The 15,275-nt window shown below is 32.1% G+C and overlaps 1 protein-coding gene across 3 annotated transcripts; it reads right to left on the bottom strand.

Annotated features, from left to right (window-relative positions):
- Positions 1 to 1,166: 1,166 nt before the first annotated feature.
- On the bottom strand, positions 1,167 to 8,738 carry LOC129947879 (uncharacterized). Of its 3 annotated transcripts, XM_056058626.1 has the most exons (5): positions 7,955 to 8,738; positions 7,717 to 7,891; positions 2,078 to 2,739; positions 1,949 to 2,026; positions 1,167 to 1,832 (listed from the first exon to the last, which is right to left on the bottom strand). In XM_056058626.1, the coding sequence occupies exons 2-5, from the start codon at positions 7,717 to 7,719 to the stop codon at positions 1,532 to 1,534; spliced, it is 1,044 nt and encodes a 347-aa protein (XP_055914601.1). In that variant the 5' UTR covers positions 7,720 to 7,891; positions 7,955 to 8,738; the 3' UTR covers positions 1,167 to 1,531. The 3 variants fall into 3 exon arrangements, with proteins under 3 accessions (XP_055914601.1, XP_055914600.1, XP_055914602.1); XM_056058625.1 differs by having other exon boundaries at positions 7,717 to 8,738; XM_056058627.1 differs by having other exon boundaries at positions 1,174 to 1,832; positions 1,949 to 2,017; positions 7,717 to 8,735.
- Between the last annotated feature and the right edge of the window lie 6,537 nt (positions 8,739 to 15,275).

Genomic DNA, 15,275 nt, shown 5'->3' with positions numbered 1-15,275 from the left:
GTTTGAAGCTACAACTGGTAAATCAAAAGGAGAAGTGTGTTTATTACCGAGTATCCCTCTGATTCCAACCATTTGAATTCAAAAGATTACAATATCCTGTGCGTTTATATTTGCGATGTTCATAAATAAGGCCCAAGGCCAAACACTTCACGTTTGTGGTCTCAATTTAAAGCAATCATGTTTTTCATATGGCCAACTTTATATTGCCTGTTCCAGAGTCGGTACACCCAAGTATTTATTTATTCATGCTCGAAATGCAAAAACTAAACATATTGTTTATGTAACTGTTTTAGAATAACCCATATAGACCCACCATAGTAAGAGTACCCAATTGTTTTTTAGTTTTTAGTTTTTACTCTTTGTTGCTAAATATAATATAAACAATATATCATTTGGGTTGGGGTCAAAATCCCGAAAATCGAAATCCCGAAAACCCAAAATCCCGAAATCGAAAATTATATTAAATGAAAAATTTGCGCAAAAATGTAAAATAATTCAGTTTTGGAAATTTAGGAAAATTTCTGGATTTTGGCCATTCGAAATTTTGGGTTTTCGGGATTGTGGGTTTTGGGGATTGAGGGTTTTCGGGATTGAGGGGTTTCGGGATTATGTCCGTCTCCCCTTTTAAATAGCTAGTAATTTTAAATATTTTTTTGTTTGAATAAATTAACTTAATAATAATTTTTTTTATTACTATAGGTAGGGTTAAAAAAGCTGCACATATACAATTTATGTTAGAAACCTTAAAATGGGTTACCATTATTTATAGGACAATTATGAATGTATTTATTTGTATTTAAAAAAATGTTTATAAATTAATGTCAATATGTTACATATAAGGGTTTCAAATCATTTAATAATTTGCCAAATGACTTAAAGTCTGAAAAAACTTTATAGCATTTAAAAAACTTTAAATGTTAAAACTTATTATATTTAATTACCTTGTTGTTGTTCTCTTTTTAACTAGTCTTAAGTTAAAATTTTTTACTAATAGATGAAGATAAAAGAACAACGTTTTCATTTTGTACAAACGTTTTTATTTATTAGGAACAGTTCTTATACTGTGGTTGAACATCCTAATGAAAAGCCGGTAGGTAAAGTCAGATTTTTCTTTTAGAAAACTCGATATCCACCCACTTTTCTACCAAAAAGTCTTACCACCTTTATAAAACTCTTAAGATTGTTCGCTTGAATTTTTTGCATTCTTCACTCGGAAGACGTTTAACCTACCAATTTACTTAAATACGTAATATTTTATTTTTATAAACAAAGGTACAAATCTTAAAATATAGAATTAAAGTTAAAAGCACATGGCACATTCAAACCTCAATAAAACATTTTCTTAATTTAAAAAAAAAACTTAAATTTATTGACTTTGAGTTTGATTTTTTGGTAAAACTTAATATTTGTTCTTATTCTTTTTTTTTGTTGAGATTCATCTTATTATGGCACAATAATTTTATTTTATTTTATATATATATAGGAAGGTAATGGTAAATAATGTATTTGTATGTTCTAAATTTAAAATCAGTCACTCAAATCTATTTCTAGTTCCAGCTAAGCACTCAATTGCAATCACTGTGCGTTCCAAAAGATTTAAAAGTCTTTTCTCCCGTTCCTCCATGCGTTTAAACATTTCTTCGTCACGGCGTTCTCTGCGTTTTAAGTACTCAATAAGTTCATAGTTGGTGCTATCACCATCTGTAGATGTCGATGTCTTCCGTTTACTCTTTGAAGATCTGCTTGAACTTTCTGAAATGTTATCGGTATCGACAATGACATCGGGGTGTAAAAGTGTTGGATCTATGTTATGAGGATAAAAATTATGACTCCTGTAAAAAAAAAGAACATACAATAATAAATATAATATAACTCATACACCACAGTTACTAAATTTAAGAACTGTATCTAAACATACATTGCAGCTTTAACTAAAATACTATCTTACCCATTATAGTCACATGGAACTAGTGTTATGTCATCTGGGTTAAAATCGTTGTCTGATATCGGTTCGTGCCTGGAAATGCTTAACAATTAAAAAATTAACTAAAACAAGTAGCAACGTCATAAACCTTACTTCACTGCTGTGGATTCCGAACTCGAGGGTTTCTTGTCATGCTGTGTATCCTGCACCCCATTACCGTTACGGCTATAGTCTGTTCTGAAGTTTTTCTCCCGTTCTCCATCCTCATAATCATTTAGCTGAGTTTCTACAAAACTATTTGCCATATACCGTTCCATCTTTCCATTTGTATGTTCATCGATGCAATTGCTTTGTTGAGCAGCCGCGGCCTCTTTAGCTAATAGTAAATTCAATGCCGCCGCTCTCCGTCGATGATAATATGAAAGTTCTTCTTTGGCTCCAATTTGTAAACGTTTACCATTCGAACCCCAGGTTTCACCCCTTTGATCTTCGATCTCCTTAAATAAGTACATATAAGGCCAATTCCGTCGCACATGCTTTTCTGGATTTTTTTTCAATTGTGTATAGATTTTTTTGAGATTCTCATATCGGTTGCAACATTGTTTTGCTGAACGTTTTCGAGTGCTAAAGCGATTTAGGATTTCTGCAACCATTTCCCAGACACTTGCATGATTCTTTCGATTTGACTGAAAGGCACTTTGGATTCTTTCTGATTTGACAATATTTAAGAGTGCTATTGACTCTGGTACATTAAAGTAGCTCTCAGGAGTTCTGGGTGCCCTTTGATGCTGACTAGTTGTTGGAGTTTTGGTTTCCTACAATGAATATAAAAAAAACAATCTGAAGGTATTTATTTCAACATTAAATGAATTTCGAAATTCAACTGAAATATTATACAATCTTGATCTTTTTAACACTTTGTCAAAATCCAATTAACGTACTTTTTAATCTTAAACAAGATGAATAAGTATTTCATATCGATTGGGTTATATATTAACACTGCTCTTATGAAAAGCTTTTATATTGTCGAACCTGCCTTTAACTTTCAAAATTGTAACAGTCCTTGTCAAAATGAGTTAATGGGAATTGACAATTGAAAACTGAACGCATTATTTAAATATGACAATTACAAGATGCATTGTGGATCCACCCTTTTTTCTCTTTTGACAGATACAGATTTGCAGAACTTCAAAGAAAACAAATAGTAAAACTAACAGTACTAAAGGTTTGTCATCTTTTATTCTTATGTTAATATGAACTAGAGTTTTTGAATGGTTAACCAGAAGAAAAAATGACAAGAGTGAAGTGTCATTTTATTTCAATTTCAATTATTAATCGTTTCATAACGATTAACACTGTCAACAAGACGATGTGCTTGCAAATGTTTCTAAAAAGCTTGTTTGCTTTTGAAGAGTTTGATTTTGGTGTTTTCAAATGGTTTGTTTCTTCATTTATGTAATACATAAATCACACCATACTTTTTATTAAAAAAAAGACCAAACCTTTCTAATATCATCCGTAATTGATTGATATAAACAAAATAAAATCCTACAGCCACAATTGATTAGAAGATCACATGTCATTCGTCTCTAATTAGAGCTTAACATAACATAGAAAAAGAAAACTTCTAAAGAAATTACATACCATTGTTAAGTTGGATCCATGGAATGTATGTACATAGTTCAATTAAAAGTTCAAGTAACCTTAACTGATCAGCCCACGTCTGACGTACTTGAGTTAAATATTATTTTTTTTTTAAATTTGAAATCAGTTGAATGATAAGAGTCTTTGGGAGTGTCGGTTGGAGATTTTACTTCTTCTAAAGATTTAAAAGAACGTAATGAAGTACCTAGTTTTTCTCAGCGTTTTTCATCAATTTACCTCTAAAATTTTTCAAATCGATTCCTCTCGTATTGTTAAGGGGAAGAAAAAGTAAATTGGTACAGATTATTCACCACTTCACCAGATAACTTTAAATAATTTGTATTTAATTTTTGACTAACTGTCATTTTGTGCAATAACTGTATTAGGTCAGGAAGAAGCCAGCAGAATTTTAATGTAATTTCTAATTTTCGCAATACCTACACAATTTAAAAAAATCGTGTTTAGTGAAAATGCTTATAAAAAATAAGATACATATTAAATATTTTACTTAAGGAAGAAACCTCAAGAGGATGCTCATAACAAATAATGCAAGTCGAAGATAAATTAAATTCTTCAAAAATTTGTCAACTTCTTTTATTAATTAATCAAATAATACGTGTTCACAGAGTCCAAAAGTTAGGATCTTTGCTAGTCCTGGAAATTGTACTCAAATCAACTCATTTCTTTACAAAATTGCTAATACATAGTCCTGCCAATTTTAAACTAGATATTTGTTTGTTAGAAGTCGTTTCTGGCCAACTCCTGAAAACAGACTAGGACCTGGTTATAATACCAGTTATTAGTACTCGAACCTAGTGATTCTTTACAGAAAATATTAAGGTATAGTTACTGTATACTAATTAAAACTAAAACTTAACCGAATATGGCTGTCAAGCAGGATGATGATCCATTCAACATAGACGACGAAACCCAACAATCCCGTCCTCCCCCCCACCTTGAACGAAGTAAAGATTGCCATATCTAAGCTGAAGTCTAATAAGGCCACTGGAGCAGATGGCTTGAATTCCGAGCACTTTAAAGCAGCTAGAGATAAGTTGGTTAGGACCATGCACCAACTTATCTGTAAGCTATGGTCGGAGGAAAGCATGCCCGATGAATGGAACCTCAGTATTGTTTGCCCGATCCTGAAAAAAGGAAACCCTCTAAACTGCACCAACTTTAGAGGAATGAGTCTACTTAACATCGCCTATAAAATCTTCTCTGCCGTAATATGTGAACGTCTAAAGCCCATTGTCAACAACCTGATAGGTCCTTATCAGTGTGGTTTTAGACCAGGAAAGTCCACAGTCGATCAAATATTCACATTACGGCATATCCGGGAAAATACCCAAAAACACCATATCGACACCCGCCATCAGGGACGAGCTGTATAGAGCGATGTCTAGTTTTGGCATCCCTGCTAAACTCATCCGTTTGTGCAGGATGACTATGGAGAATTCACGCTGCTCCATAAAGTTTCGAAACAACTTAACAGAACCTTTCGATGTCAAGAAAGGTTTTAGACAAGGTGATGCGCTGTCATGTGATTTTTTTAACATCGTGCTTGAAAGAATAGTGCAGAGCTCACACGTCAACACTAGAGGCACTATCTTTCAAAAGTCTGTCCAATTACTAGCATATGCTGATGACATTGACATAATCGAAAGAACTCAGCGTGATGTCAATGGGACTATTGTGAGTATTGAGGCAGAAGTGGCAAAAATAGGTTAAACGGTTAATGAGGGCAAAACAAAGTACATGCTGTCGTCAAGAAAGGACATGCAACACCGACGTCTTGGTCAAAACGTCACCATCGACAGACGTAACTTTCAGGTAGTCAAGGTCTTCGTCTACCTAGGCTCCGCTGTAAACGCAGGAAAAAACAAAACGCAGAATAACTCTTGCTAACCGCTGTTTCTTTGGACTAAGAAAGCAATTGAGTGGTAAAGTCCTCTCTCGAGGGACCAAAGTGTTGCTATATAAGACCCTTATCAAATGACAAAAGCGGATGGAAGCACCTTGGGTCGGTTCGAGAGAAAAGTTTTTCGTGTGATCTATACGGTCCCGTATGCATCGAAGGGGAGTGAAGGAGAAGATGGAACGACGAGCTGTACGGGCTGTACAGCGACGTAGACCTAGCCAGAAGGGTAAAAGTCCAAGAAACCAATGCTCCGGCCGGGAAAGTCTTCGAATCCACACCCACAGGACAGCTTAGTAGAGGAAGACCGCGGATCAGGTGGTGCGACTGTAGCGCACCTTAAGTAAGTAAGCAAGTATACTAATTAAAACTAGATATTTTCTGCTACCGCAAAATCGAGAGTCTACGGCGTTATACTCGAATTAGGGAAATAAATTGAGATTTTTGAGCTGATTTTAGAAATAAGAAATGAGTGTGATTATTTTTAATTATATATTTTTGTTATAATAATATAATTTTTCCTGCTGGCCATTTAGTTTAGTTTCACGATTTTTAAAATATAAAAGGAATAACTAAGGCAATGTTGACTTTTAAGAAAGTTTTCGGGTGTAAAAATTACCATTTCAATTTGTTCTTCGTTTGGTAACGAATGAAATACAACATCACCAGGCGTGGAAAACTTTTTTTGTTTTATACATTTTTTAAGTGCACATTTCCATCAACTTGTAAGTTGAATTATGAAAAAACAAGTGTGTTTCCACGGTGCATCTTTAAAATACACATTATCTTGTTGTAAATCCTTAAAAATAAGGGGTGAAAATGTTTTGCAGAAGGCAGAAGACAAAAGGAACTAAACATTTTTTTTAAAACTCCTTACACATAAGCGTAAGTTTTTTATTGTTTTTCTTTTGATAACACACAATTTTTCAAGTGGCAGCCATTGTTTCATTGTTGGCAAACATATAAACATTATTGAAGGACATAAGCAAACAATATCTGTTCTAACTTTTAATCTAATGCTATATTAACGTGGAACTTGAATTCATTTCTAAGGATCACATTTATTCTGTGTTCAAGAAATATCCTTCAAATAACCAAAGAACAGCTAAGGATTTTGAGCTAGCAAACAAAGAGATGGTTAAGGCGTCATTCCAAAGGACTTGGGTTCAATCCCTTCCTGTGTCACCTAACGTTTTTTTCACCGGGTACTCTCTATAGCAAGGAATTGACAAAGTAATTCTTTTCATGAAAAGTGCTTACTCAAATGAGCCGTTCGGTTTCGTCATAAAATTGTAGGTCCCCTTCATCATTGACAAGGCTCGCACGAAATAATGGTTGAGAGTTGTAAGTATCTCACCCATACCAAAATGAATAACTTTTTGAGAAAGTGTTATACAATATAAGGGTTTCCAATAGGGTTGACCAACTTGCACATTTACAAATTGGTCAGCTTCCCAAATGGTGGGATATTTCATATGGAACCCATTTTTGGCATTTAAAAACTCTACATCATTGGTAGTTTTTGTAGAGACTTAGTGTTTCGAAAATGTTTAAACAAATATTCAATTGAATTAATTACTGAATGTAGTTAAAAAAAATTCATTAAGTCTTTAGATTTCAATTAGATTGATCTTATCTACGTCCAATATACCAATGACAGTTTAGTCATTACAAATATTACTAACATCCAATTACTATAGTAACGCGGTTATACCTACGGTAACTGGTTCAAACGATTAAACTTAATTATTTTTATAAAAGTAAAGTATCTGTGTATATGTAGAATAATGAATGGATTTAACTCATATAAAAATACATATATTAAATATCATTACTTTCCTAAAGTCAACAAATCTATAACCATGTGCGACCGTTCAGTTCAGTCGTCCACAGTTAAAATGTAAAACAAATCTATTCATATCAAAAAGTTCAACGCTGGGTGTCAAGTTAATATACGCGGATAATATATGTTAGAGTAAGAGTATAGTTGCCAACGGCAAGAGTATCTATTAATGTAGCTTCTCTATACCAGCCAGAAGCCCTATTTAAAGAAACTTTAAATTATACCGTTCAAAGTAAATTTATTTCAAAAGAATAAAATAAAACTACCAACTTGATCTTAATCGCATAAGTTCATGTAAAATAAGTAAGTAAAACAGAAAAACAAAAATATGTATGAAAGTATCTTACTCTAGCTATGTAAAGATATTTAAAAATAAAAATTCCTTACCATTGAATAAATAATTTTCTTCGACTGTGATCGAACTGATGTATTCTAACACCGCTACCGTCCGTCGTCGTTGCCACCGCCGTAGTAGTATAATAGTCGAGTCGTATATCAAAGCAATCGACCAACAACCAAATTTAAGTTCTATTAATATTTTTAAGTTAACCTTTAACCTCAACTGCAGAATACGAGTAAAATATCATTGAAAACTATTTCTGCAGATTCAATTCGTAATTCGTACATAAATATTCAACCGCTTGCAAAGCTAAGCAAATATAATACAAGTATCTTATTCCTATAATGGCCAGCCAGATAGATATTTTCGGATACTGATGATGATAATAATGATGATGATGAAGAAGATGATGATGATAGATGTGCAACTGTAACACTATTTTCTTTTTTCACTTTTATATTATCATAGCAGACGAAAACTCATTTCAAAAAATAAATTAAAAATACAGATATTCTCAAAAAAGAACGCAAAATGTGTAAATTCTGATTCTCAAAAGTCTATTTCAAAAAAAGAAAAATTTAAAACGAAAAAAGTGAAAAGTAGAGTAGCTGCGCTACCAACTAAGTACTCGGACGAATGCCAGTTATACACTACTCAAACACAATTTTATTTTTGAAGACGCTCTGTATATGAAGAGTTCGTCTGTGGCAACGGCAGCAGTAGCGGTAGCGGTAGCGGCAGCAAACAGAAGCAACCAACAACCAGTGCCAGCGGTGGTGATGTCGATTCCGATGTCGATGTCGATTTCGATGTCGATGTCGGCCCGCTTGGTTACGATCGTTAGCTCATATCTATCCCCATACCATCAAAGTATCCCAAAAATAACCCCCTACAATTCCATTTGAATAGTTCGGTTCGGGTTCGGATTCGGACTGTTTATAAATATACCCTACGAGCAAAAGAGCTACAAGCTGTATGCAAGCTACGAGCTACGACCGACGGACGAGAGTTTTTCCAGAGCGAAGTCGTCGTTTTTGTTGTTAAAAAATGTGTTGTGTTGAAAATTGAGCGCACCATAAGAGTGTACCGCGAACGGGACTACTCGTAAAATTAATACTATGTTCGAACGATCGTTGTTTGTAGATCGTAGCAGTGTTATTATTACTTTACGGTGCACTTGTAATCGGCGTTGTTCTCTGCTCCACCAATAATAAAGCTGAAGACGGCGCGCGGCGAGTAGAATAAAGTATTCCTTCTCGCGTTGCATGGTATAAACTTGCGGTGACCATATTTCGAGAAAGTATCTACATATTTAATTACTAATAGGTATATATCGTCATAGTTTCAAAGATACAATACAATAAAGATTTGAGGGAAAGTATTTTTGTTTGTAAACTTAATGGTTGTGTTTTGAAGATGCTCAGGGATAGTGACTTGGCGTGTTCTACAATGTTTAAGAATTAAAAATTAAAATGTTTAAACCATTTAGAAGCTTATTTTACAGTACCATTTTGTCTGTACTAACAGAATTGTACCTTGAGACTGACGACATTTTGAAATATCATGTTGTAAAAAATATTTGTTTTTTGACCGTTCGGATGTTGGACTGTTAAAAATTGTCAAGGAAAATGTAAACTCAATTTGGATGTACGATTTTTAAACTGAATTTGGGATGTACAGCTTATGAAAAATCAGGGTCTAGTGACTCAAACAAATTTAACAATTCCTGACATACTCCTACAGTTTTTTGAGTTGAAAAAAAAAATGACGATATGATACGCTCGGAAAGTATGATCGCGTTTCGAACATGTTTGCATCTTAAAATTAGTTAAAAATACCGTATTCGAACGTTTAGTTTGAACAGGGTACGTGATATTTTTCGCAAGATACAATATCCTTTAAGCAAAACTTGTAGGTAAATATCCAGGGATTTAACTCAGACCTCTGGCATATCAGTCCTAGGCACTAACCATTACGTCACGAGCAACACCATTTTTGACTATCTAGGTTTTTGAATAAGGACCTATAGAATAGTGTGCAAACCCTTTTCGAGTAAATAAAAAAAATGAAATTGGGTGGCGCAACAGTCCGTTTGAGAACTAGGGCCTAGTGACAGACAAATCTCAACCATTCCCGTGTGCGAGGACTGTTGTCAGGGATGGAAGGGACCTACAGTTTAAAACCGAATCCAAACGGCAAATTTGAGAAAGCACTTTCATGACAAGAATTACTCTTGGAGAATTTGTCAATTCCTCGGAAGAGGCATTACCCGTGAACAAAAACTTTAGATATCATAGGCAGGGATCGAACCCAAGACCTCTTGCATGACAGTCCAACGCACTAACCATCATGCCACGGGTACTTCGAGTAAAATTGAATTATAAAGTTATACACGGGGAGATTCCGAGCTTTCTTCTTCTCTCGAAAGAATTTTGTAAAGTTTCTCCTAGATTTCAATCCTTTAGTATGGCTTTGAAATTATAGATGCAGAAAAATGATATCATAATCTTTTCAATTAAAGAAAAAACTACTCATATTTTATATAGTTCAGGTTGCTAATATATGTTGCTAAGGATTCAATTATTAATGGAAAATACTACAATAAAGTAAATGGCTGCGAGTGTCAAATATCTTTTTTAATATCAGCTAGATATATCATCGAAAGAAAAAACAACTGATGATTTTGACTTGGACAAAATTAGTTTAAACAAGAGGCAACAAGCCTCACAACACGTCCAATTATGGAATTGTAGTTTTATTGCTTCTGAAGTTTCCTAGTTGCTTAGTTTGTCGTTTTGGTGACACTAAATGAGCCACCAAAATCTAAAGTACTCTTTATAAGATCATTTTTAGAACTGGTACTACAATATCGTGAATGTGTTTATTTCATTTTTTTTGTACTGTAATAATTCATGTTAAATGTTAATAATTATTATGTTTTGTATTTTGTGCGTGTGTTAGGCTATAATAATTGTATTATTTTCTTATTAACAACTATGATGACTCTTTGATCGTAGTTTTACGCTTGCTATAAGCTAAATTCTTTCTTAAGTGTAAAAAAAAAGGTTTGAAATCTTATACAGAGTATTTTAAACCAGATAGTACAATTTGAAACCGTTGGGACATGATACTGTTCGAAATGTAGCAATAAGTAGTTAAAAGTAATAGGAAGCTGCAAATAGAGCCGTGCCATACCCTTCAATCAATTTTTCGATTTCTCTGTACGTGACAATATTTTAAAGCTAAATAAATGTTCCAGTTCTGCCCGATTAAAGAGGATATCATCATTTATGTTGAAAAAATGGGTATTTATGTGAAATAATTATACCTCACGCCAGTCTATAAAAAAGGTTTTAAACATTCAGTTACGAATTATTGTTCTATAGTCATATTATCTGATATTCCTTGATTATTTGGGTTCTTATTCTGCCACATAATTCTGGTGTACCCCAAAGTATTTACCTTGGTACATTGCTGTTTATTTTATTTATTAATGATTTTCCTTCTCTTTTAAAAAATTCTATATTGCTTATCTATGCAGATGTAGTTAACATTTTAAAAACTATTAACTCCATCAATGTTAGTAAAAACCTACAAGAAGATCTAAATCAATTTTGAGAATCGTGCAATAAAAATCGTTTGGATTTAAATATTGACAAATGTAAAACACTATGTTTTGAACGCAAACGTAAATATAATTAATTATGAAAATGTGTTGCATTCGTTACGTTTGAATAGAGGATCCATTTTTTCCGACCTTTGTGTTGTACTAGACTCGAAATTAACTTTTACTCATAACTTTTATTATATTATAAAAAAAAACCTAACAAAACCCTTGGTTATGTCATAAGATTTTTCCGAAATCCATAATTTATATAAATTCTGTATGTTTCTTCTGTTAGGTCAATTCCTGACTATGCTTGTGTTGTATGGGCTCCATAAGATTCCATTGACATTGATAGAGTAGAAAATATTCAAAGTGTATTTTTTAAGATTGTGTCTTCGTTTTTTCCCCTGGTCAGACATACTTAAATTCATTAAAAGGCTTTGCTTTATACATCTCAAAACTCTTTTTGTAGTCACAAAGAGTATTTTCAATTCTGTTTTATAACTGTTGTCCATTTATTCCTTCTTGATTGAATTTCAATCTGAGTCAGGCTAGCTCAAAAAGATATTTTGATCGAACTAAGGCGTTATTAGTCCTCTTGATCAATTAATCAGTAAATTTAAAAATTCTCTATTCTCGTTGACTCTACAAATTACAATCTGAAAAATTTGAATTAATTTGTAAAATAAATATTTGCCCTTAAGAAAGAACTAAACCCTCTTCTTTCCGATGTTCCGAGATTTCATTAAAAATACACCTACTACCCTTAAATTTAAGGGAGCATGGTCACCGTATTAACATACTATTATTTTTGTATTTTTCATTATTGTTTTTTTTATATACAATAGTTTTTACTAAACATATGCAAAGGCTACTCTCTACCAAGATTACAATATTCTGAGACTTCAACCCTGTTTTTTTCTACTATTATCATCATTATCATTTTGATGTAAACTGGGTTATCTGATGTGTCATATGAACGGAGAAATTCTTAGTCGATGATGCGGTAGCGGTCTTGGGCTGCTTCAAGAATACCCTATAGGCTCTTTATTGTTTTTTCTTTTTTTTTTTGGTTTTGGGTATTTTTAGAATCATCACTCCACTGGATCTCCCTAAAAGTGAAAACATAATAAAGATCACTACGATTTTCAAACCATATGGTGAGTCAATGAGAAATCATCGTCTTCATATTTCTTCATTTTAAATCTCGCATAGATGAAAATTCAGTTGTGTACGAGTAGTATTCGGCTCGTATATATTTACGTGTTTCAATATCGGAAAAGATATTTTCTTGTTTTGTTGTTATTTTTGAAAAGCGTATGCGCAATGGATTTCATCCTATTCCCATTAAGAAGGCATATAGCGAGGGATGAAGTTATAAATGACAGTAAAAATGCACATTGTGGGATCAACAGAGGTTACTCATGTTTATTCTAGATCAGCATTCAGCATGCTACGTATAAGCTAACGCGCGCATCTCGAAATCAAATACAAAAACGAAAACCTCATTCCATTTCAATTGCACAACATGAACGCTGTTTAGGTTATATTAGCCTGTAAAGATACATTTTGTTAGTAAAATGTATTTTTTTTTCTGATTTGTTTTTGTTTTATCGGCTGAAAATAGATTTTTATTTTTAACATGGTTCATCTAAGTTGAGATATTCGTTAACTCGTCGTTGTCGTTTATTGTCGTTAGAGAAAAGAGAATACCCCTAAGTTTGAAGCCAAAATAATTGTAAGAAATTTTAGTTCGATATACTTTTCTGATATTTACAATGAAGTAGGTGTAATTTTATTAGGATTTAAATATTTTGATTGTATATAAATTAGTGATCTGATTAGTTTGATTTATGATTATTAAAAATAAAAATAAAATAAATGATACTGTAACAGACTGTTGTATTCTACTTTTATTATTCATATTATCAAATCATTTTACGATTTTTGTATGCAATTCAAGACATTCAAAAAAATAATTGAAAACTTTTTGTATTCGATTGTATTTCAATGCTTTTTCTAAGGTTTCTGATTGCTTTAGTTCGAATCCAACTTCAAAATCCTTTTATAATTCGAGTTTTTTTAGTTTTTAAGTTTGAGTGATCCCTTACAACTTGAATATCGTTATTTTCAGTATTTAACTAATTTTTTCAGAGAATCCCTATTAGTTATAAGTCTTTACATGCCATGAAGCATTAATGCTAAAACGGTTCTAAGCAGAAGAACGCAAAACGGTGTTAAGAAATGTTTGATCTTATTACGAATTCGTATTCTTATGGTTATAACATCAAGTTTTTGGAAAAAAAAAACATTTTTAAAATCAGGTATTTATGATTTTGAGCATATATAGCTTAAATCGGAGTTTTGAATCGGAATCAGTGCTGAAAACTAAAATGAGTCATTCAAATACATTGGGGAGGTTTTTTAAAGCTTAAGATAGCGTCAAATGAAGACCCAGAAGTTATCTCATAACTATTGAGAAATTACGAAAACCAATTAAGATACTTAAATATTTTTAGATGTGTATAGTTAAAGATTTGTTCTTTGCAAAAACCATCATGCGCTTTATTTTTAAGGGATATGTTTTATTTCAAATTACCCTTAAAAAAACATTTTTGATTGCCTTCAGCATTTTTAAAATGGCATATTTCAAAAACATTGAGATCTTAATGTTTTAGAAAAGTTTCGTTTTGCCCCAGGCAAAAAAAAACCTAATTCTGTCGACTAGTGTTATATTTGCTTAAACAACTGATAATGTTTCTTAAATTGGATTCATCTTATTTGTTTTTTTAAACTGCAGGATCTTTTATTTTAAGTTTCGAAAGTAAATCTTATTTCTTTATTGTAATTCTATTCATTCTGTTGAAAGTAATCTAAAGCAATCTCCAACATTTTTTTGGAAATTTATAAATACTAAACGAAGTACTACTGGATTTCCAACAACTATATTTTTTGGTAATAATAAAACCAGTGATCTGAAAATGATTGTAGATTTTTTTGGACAGTTTTTTGAAAGTATGTATAACTCTTCTACATCTTCAACCATAAATTATCAATATATTAATCCCTTGCCACTGATTAACTTAACTGGCATTGAAGATGCTTTGCTTAAACTTAAACCAAAAAAACTGCAGATATTTTAGGATTATTCCCTAATGTTTTTCGTCATTGTACAAGTTCTCTTTCTGTTCCGCTATTACATCAATTCAATGAATCAATTTCCAATGGTATTTTCCTGAATGAGTGGAAAGTCTCTATCATTGATCCGATTTTTAAATCTGGATCAAAAAACTTAGTAACGAACTATAGACCAATAACTAAGCTACCTGTTGTTCCAAAGCTTTTAGATAGCCTTGTTCAAGGTAAATTTAAATCTATCACAAAGCAAAATTTAAGTAAATATCAACATAGTTTTTGAAAAGGTAGATCTACTAATTCTAATCTAGTAGAATTCACAAATTTTGTCATTAATACACTGGACAATCGAAAACAAGTTCATGTGATTTATACAGATTTTATAATACTGAACAAATTAAAAGTAGGTACACTTAATTCTTTTGTCATTTTTAACGCCATTCTGATAGGAACTATGTATGTATATGTCAAGTTTTGCATTCGTGTAAAATTTCGAATTCGAGATTTTAATCAAACATGATATTATTTGAATAAGCTCTTAATCGCTTTAACAATATTTGATTATCAAAAGTGTAATTTTTGTTTGTTTGGATTTTTAAAAAAATATCGATTTTTTTTTTAAATTCTATATCTCAAAAAATGGGTTAACATTTTTTTACTAAATTCAAATACAGAGCGTATATTTACAATCACTAAACAACTACATACAAAAACTATTTTTGGAACAGTATTGAAAAATTTTATATATGAGAAATTAATTTAAAAAAAACGCTCGAACGATTTTCAAACAAAAAAAATTGAAAAATCAAAGGTTTTTCGATTTATAAAATGGTATCAATGGTATTTAAGACAAACTTTTTTTTC

Source organism: Eupeodes corollae, chromosome 2, assembly GCF_945859685.1.
Source record: "Eupeodes corollae chromosome 2, idEupCoro1.1, whole genome shotgun sequence".
Classification (NCBI taxonomy): domain Eukaryota; kingdom Metazoa; phylum Arthropoda; class Insecta; order Diptera; family Syrphidae; genus Eupeodes; species Eupeodes corollae.
The sequence above is the reverse complement of the archived record's forward strand: the minus strand, read 5'-3'. Positions and strand labels throughout refer to the sequence as shown.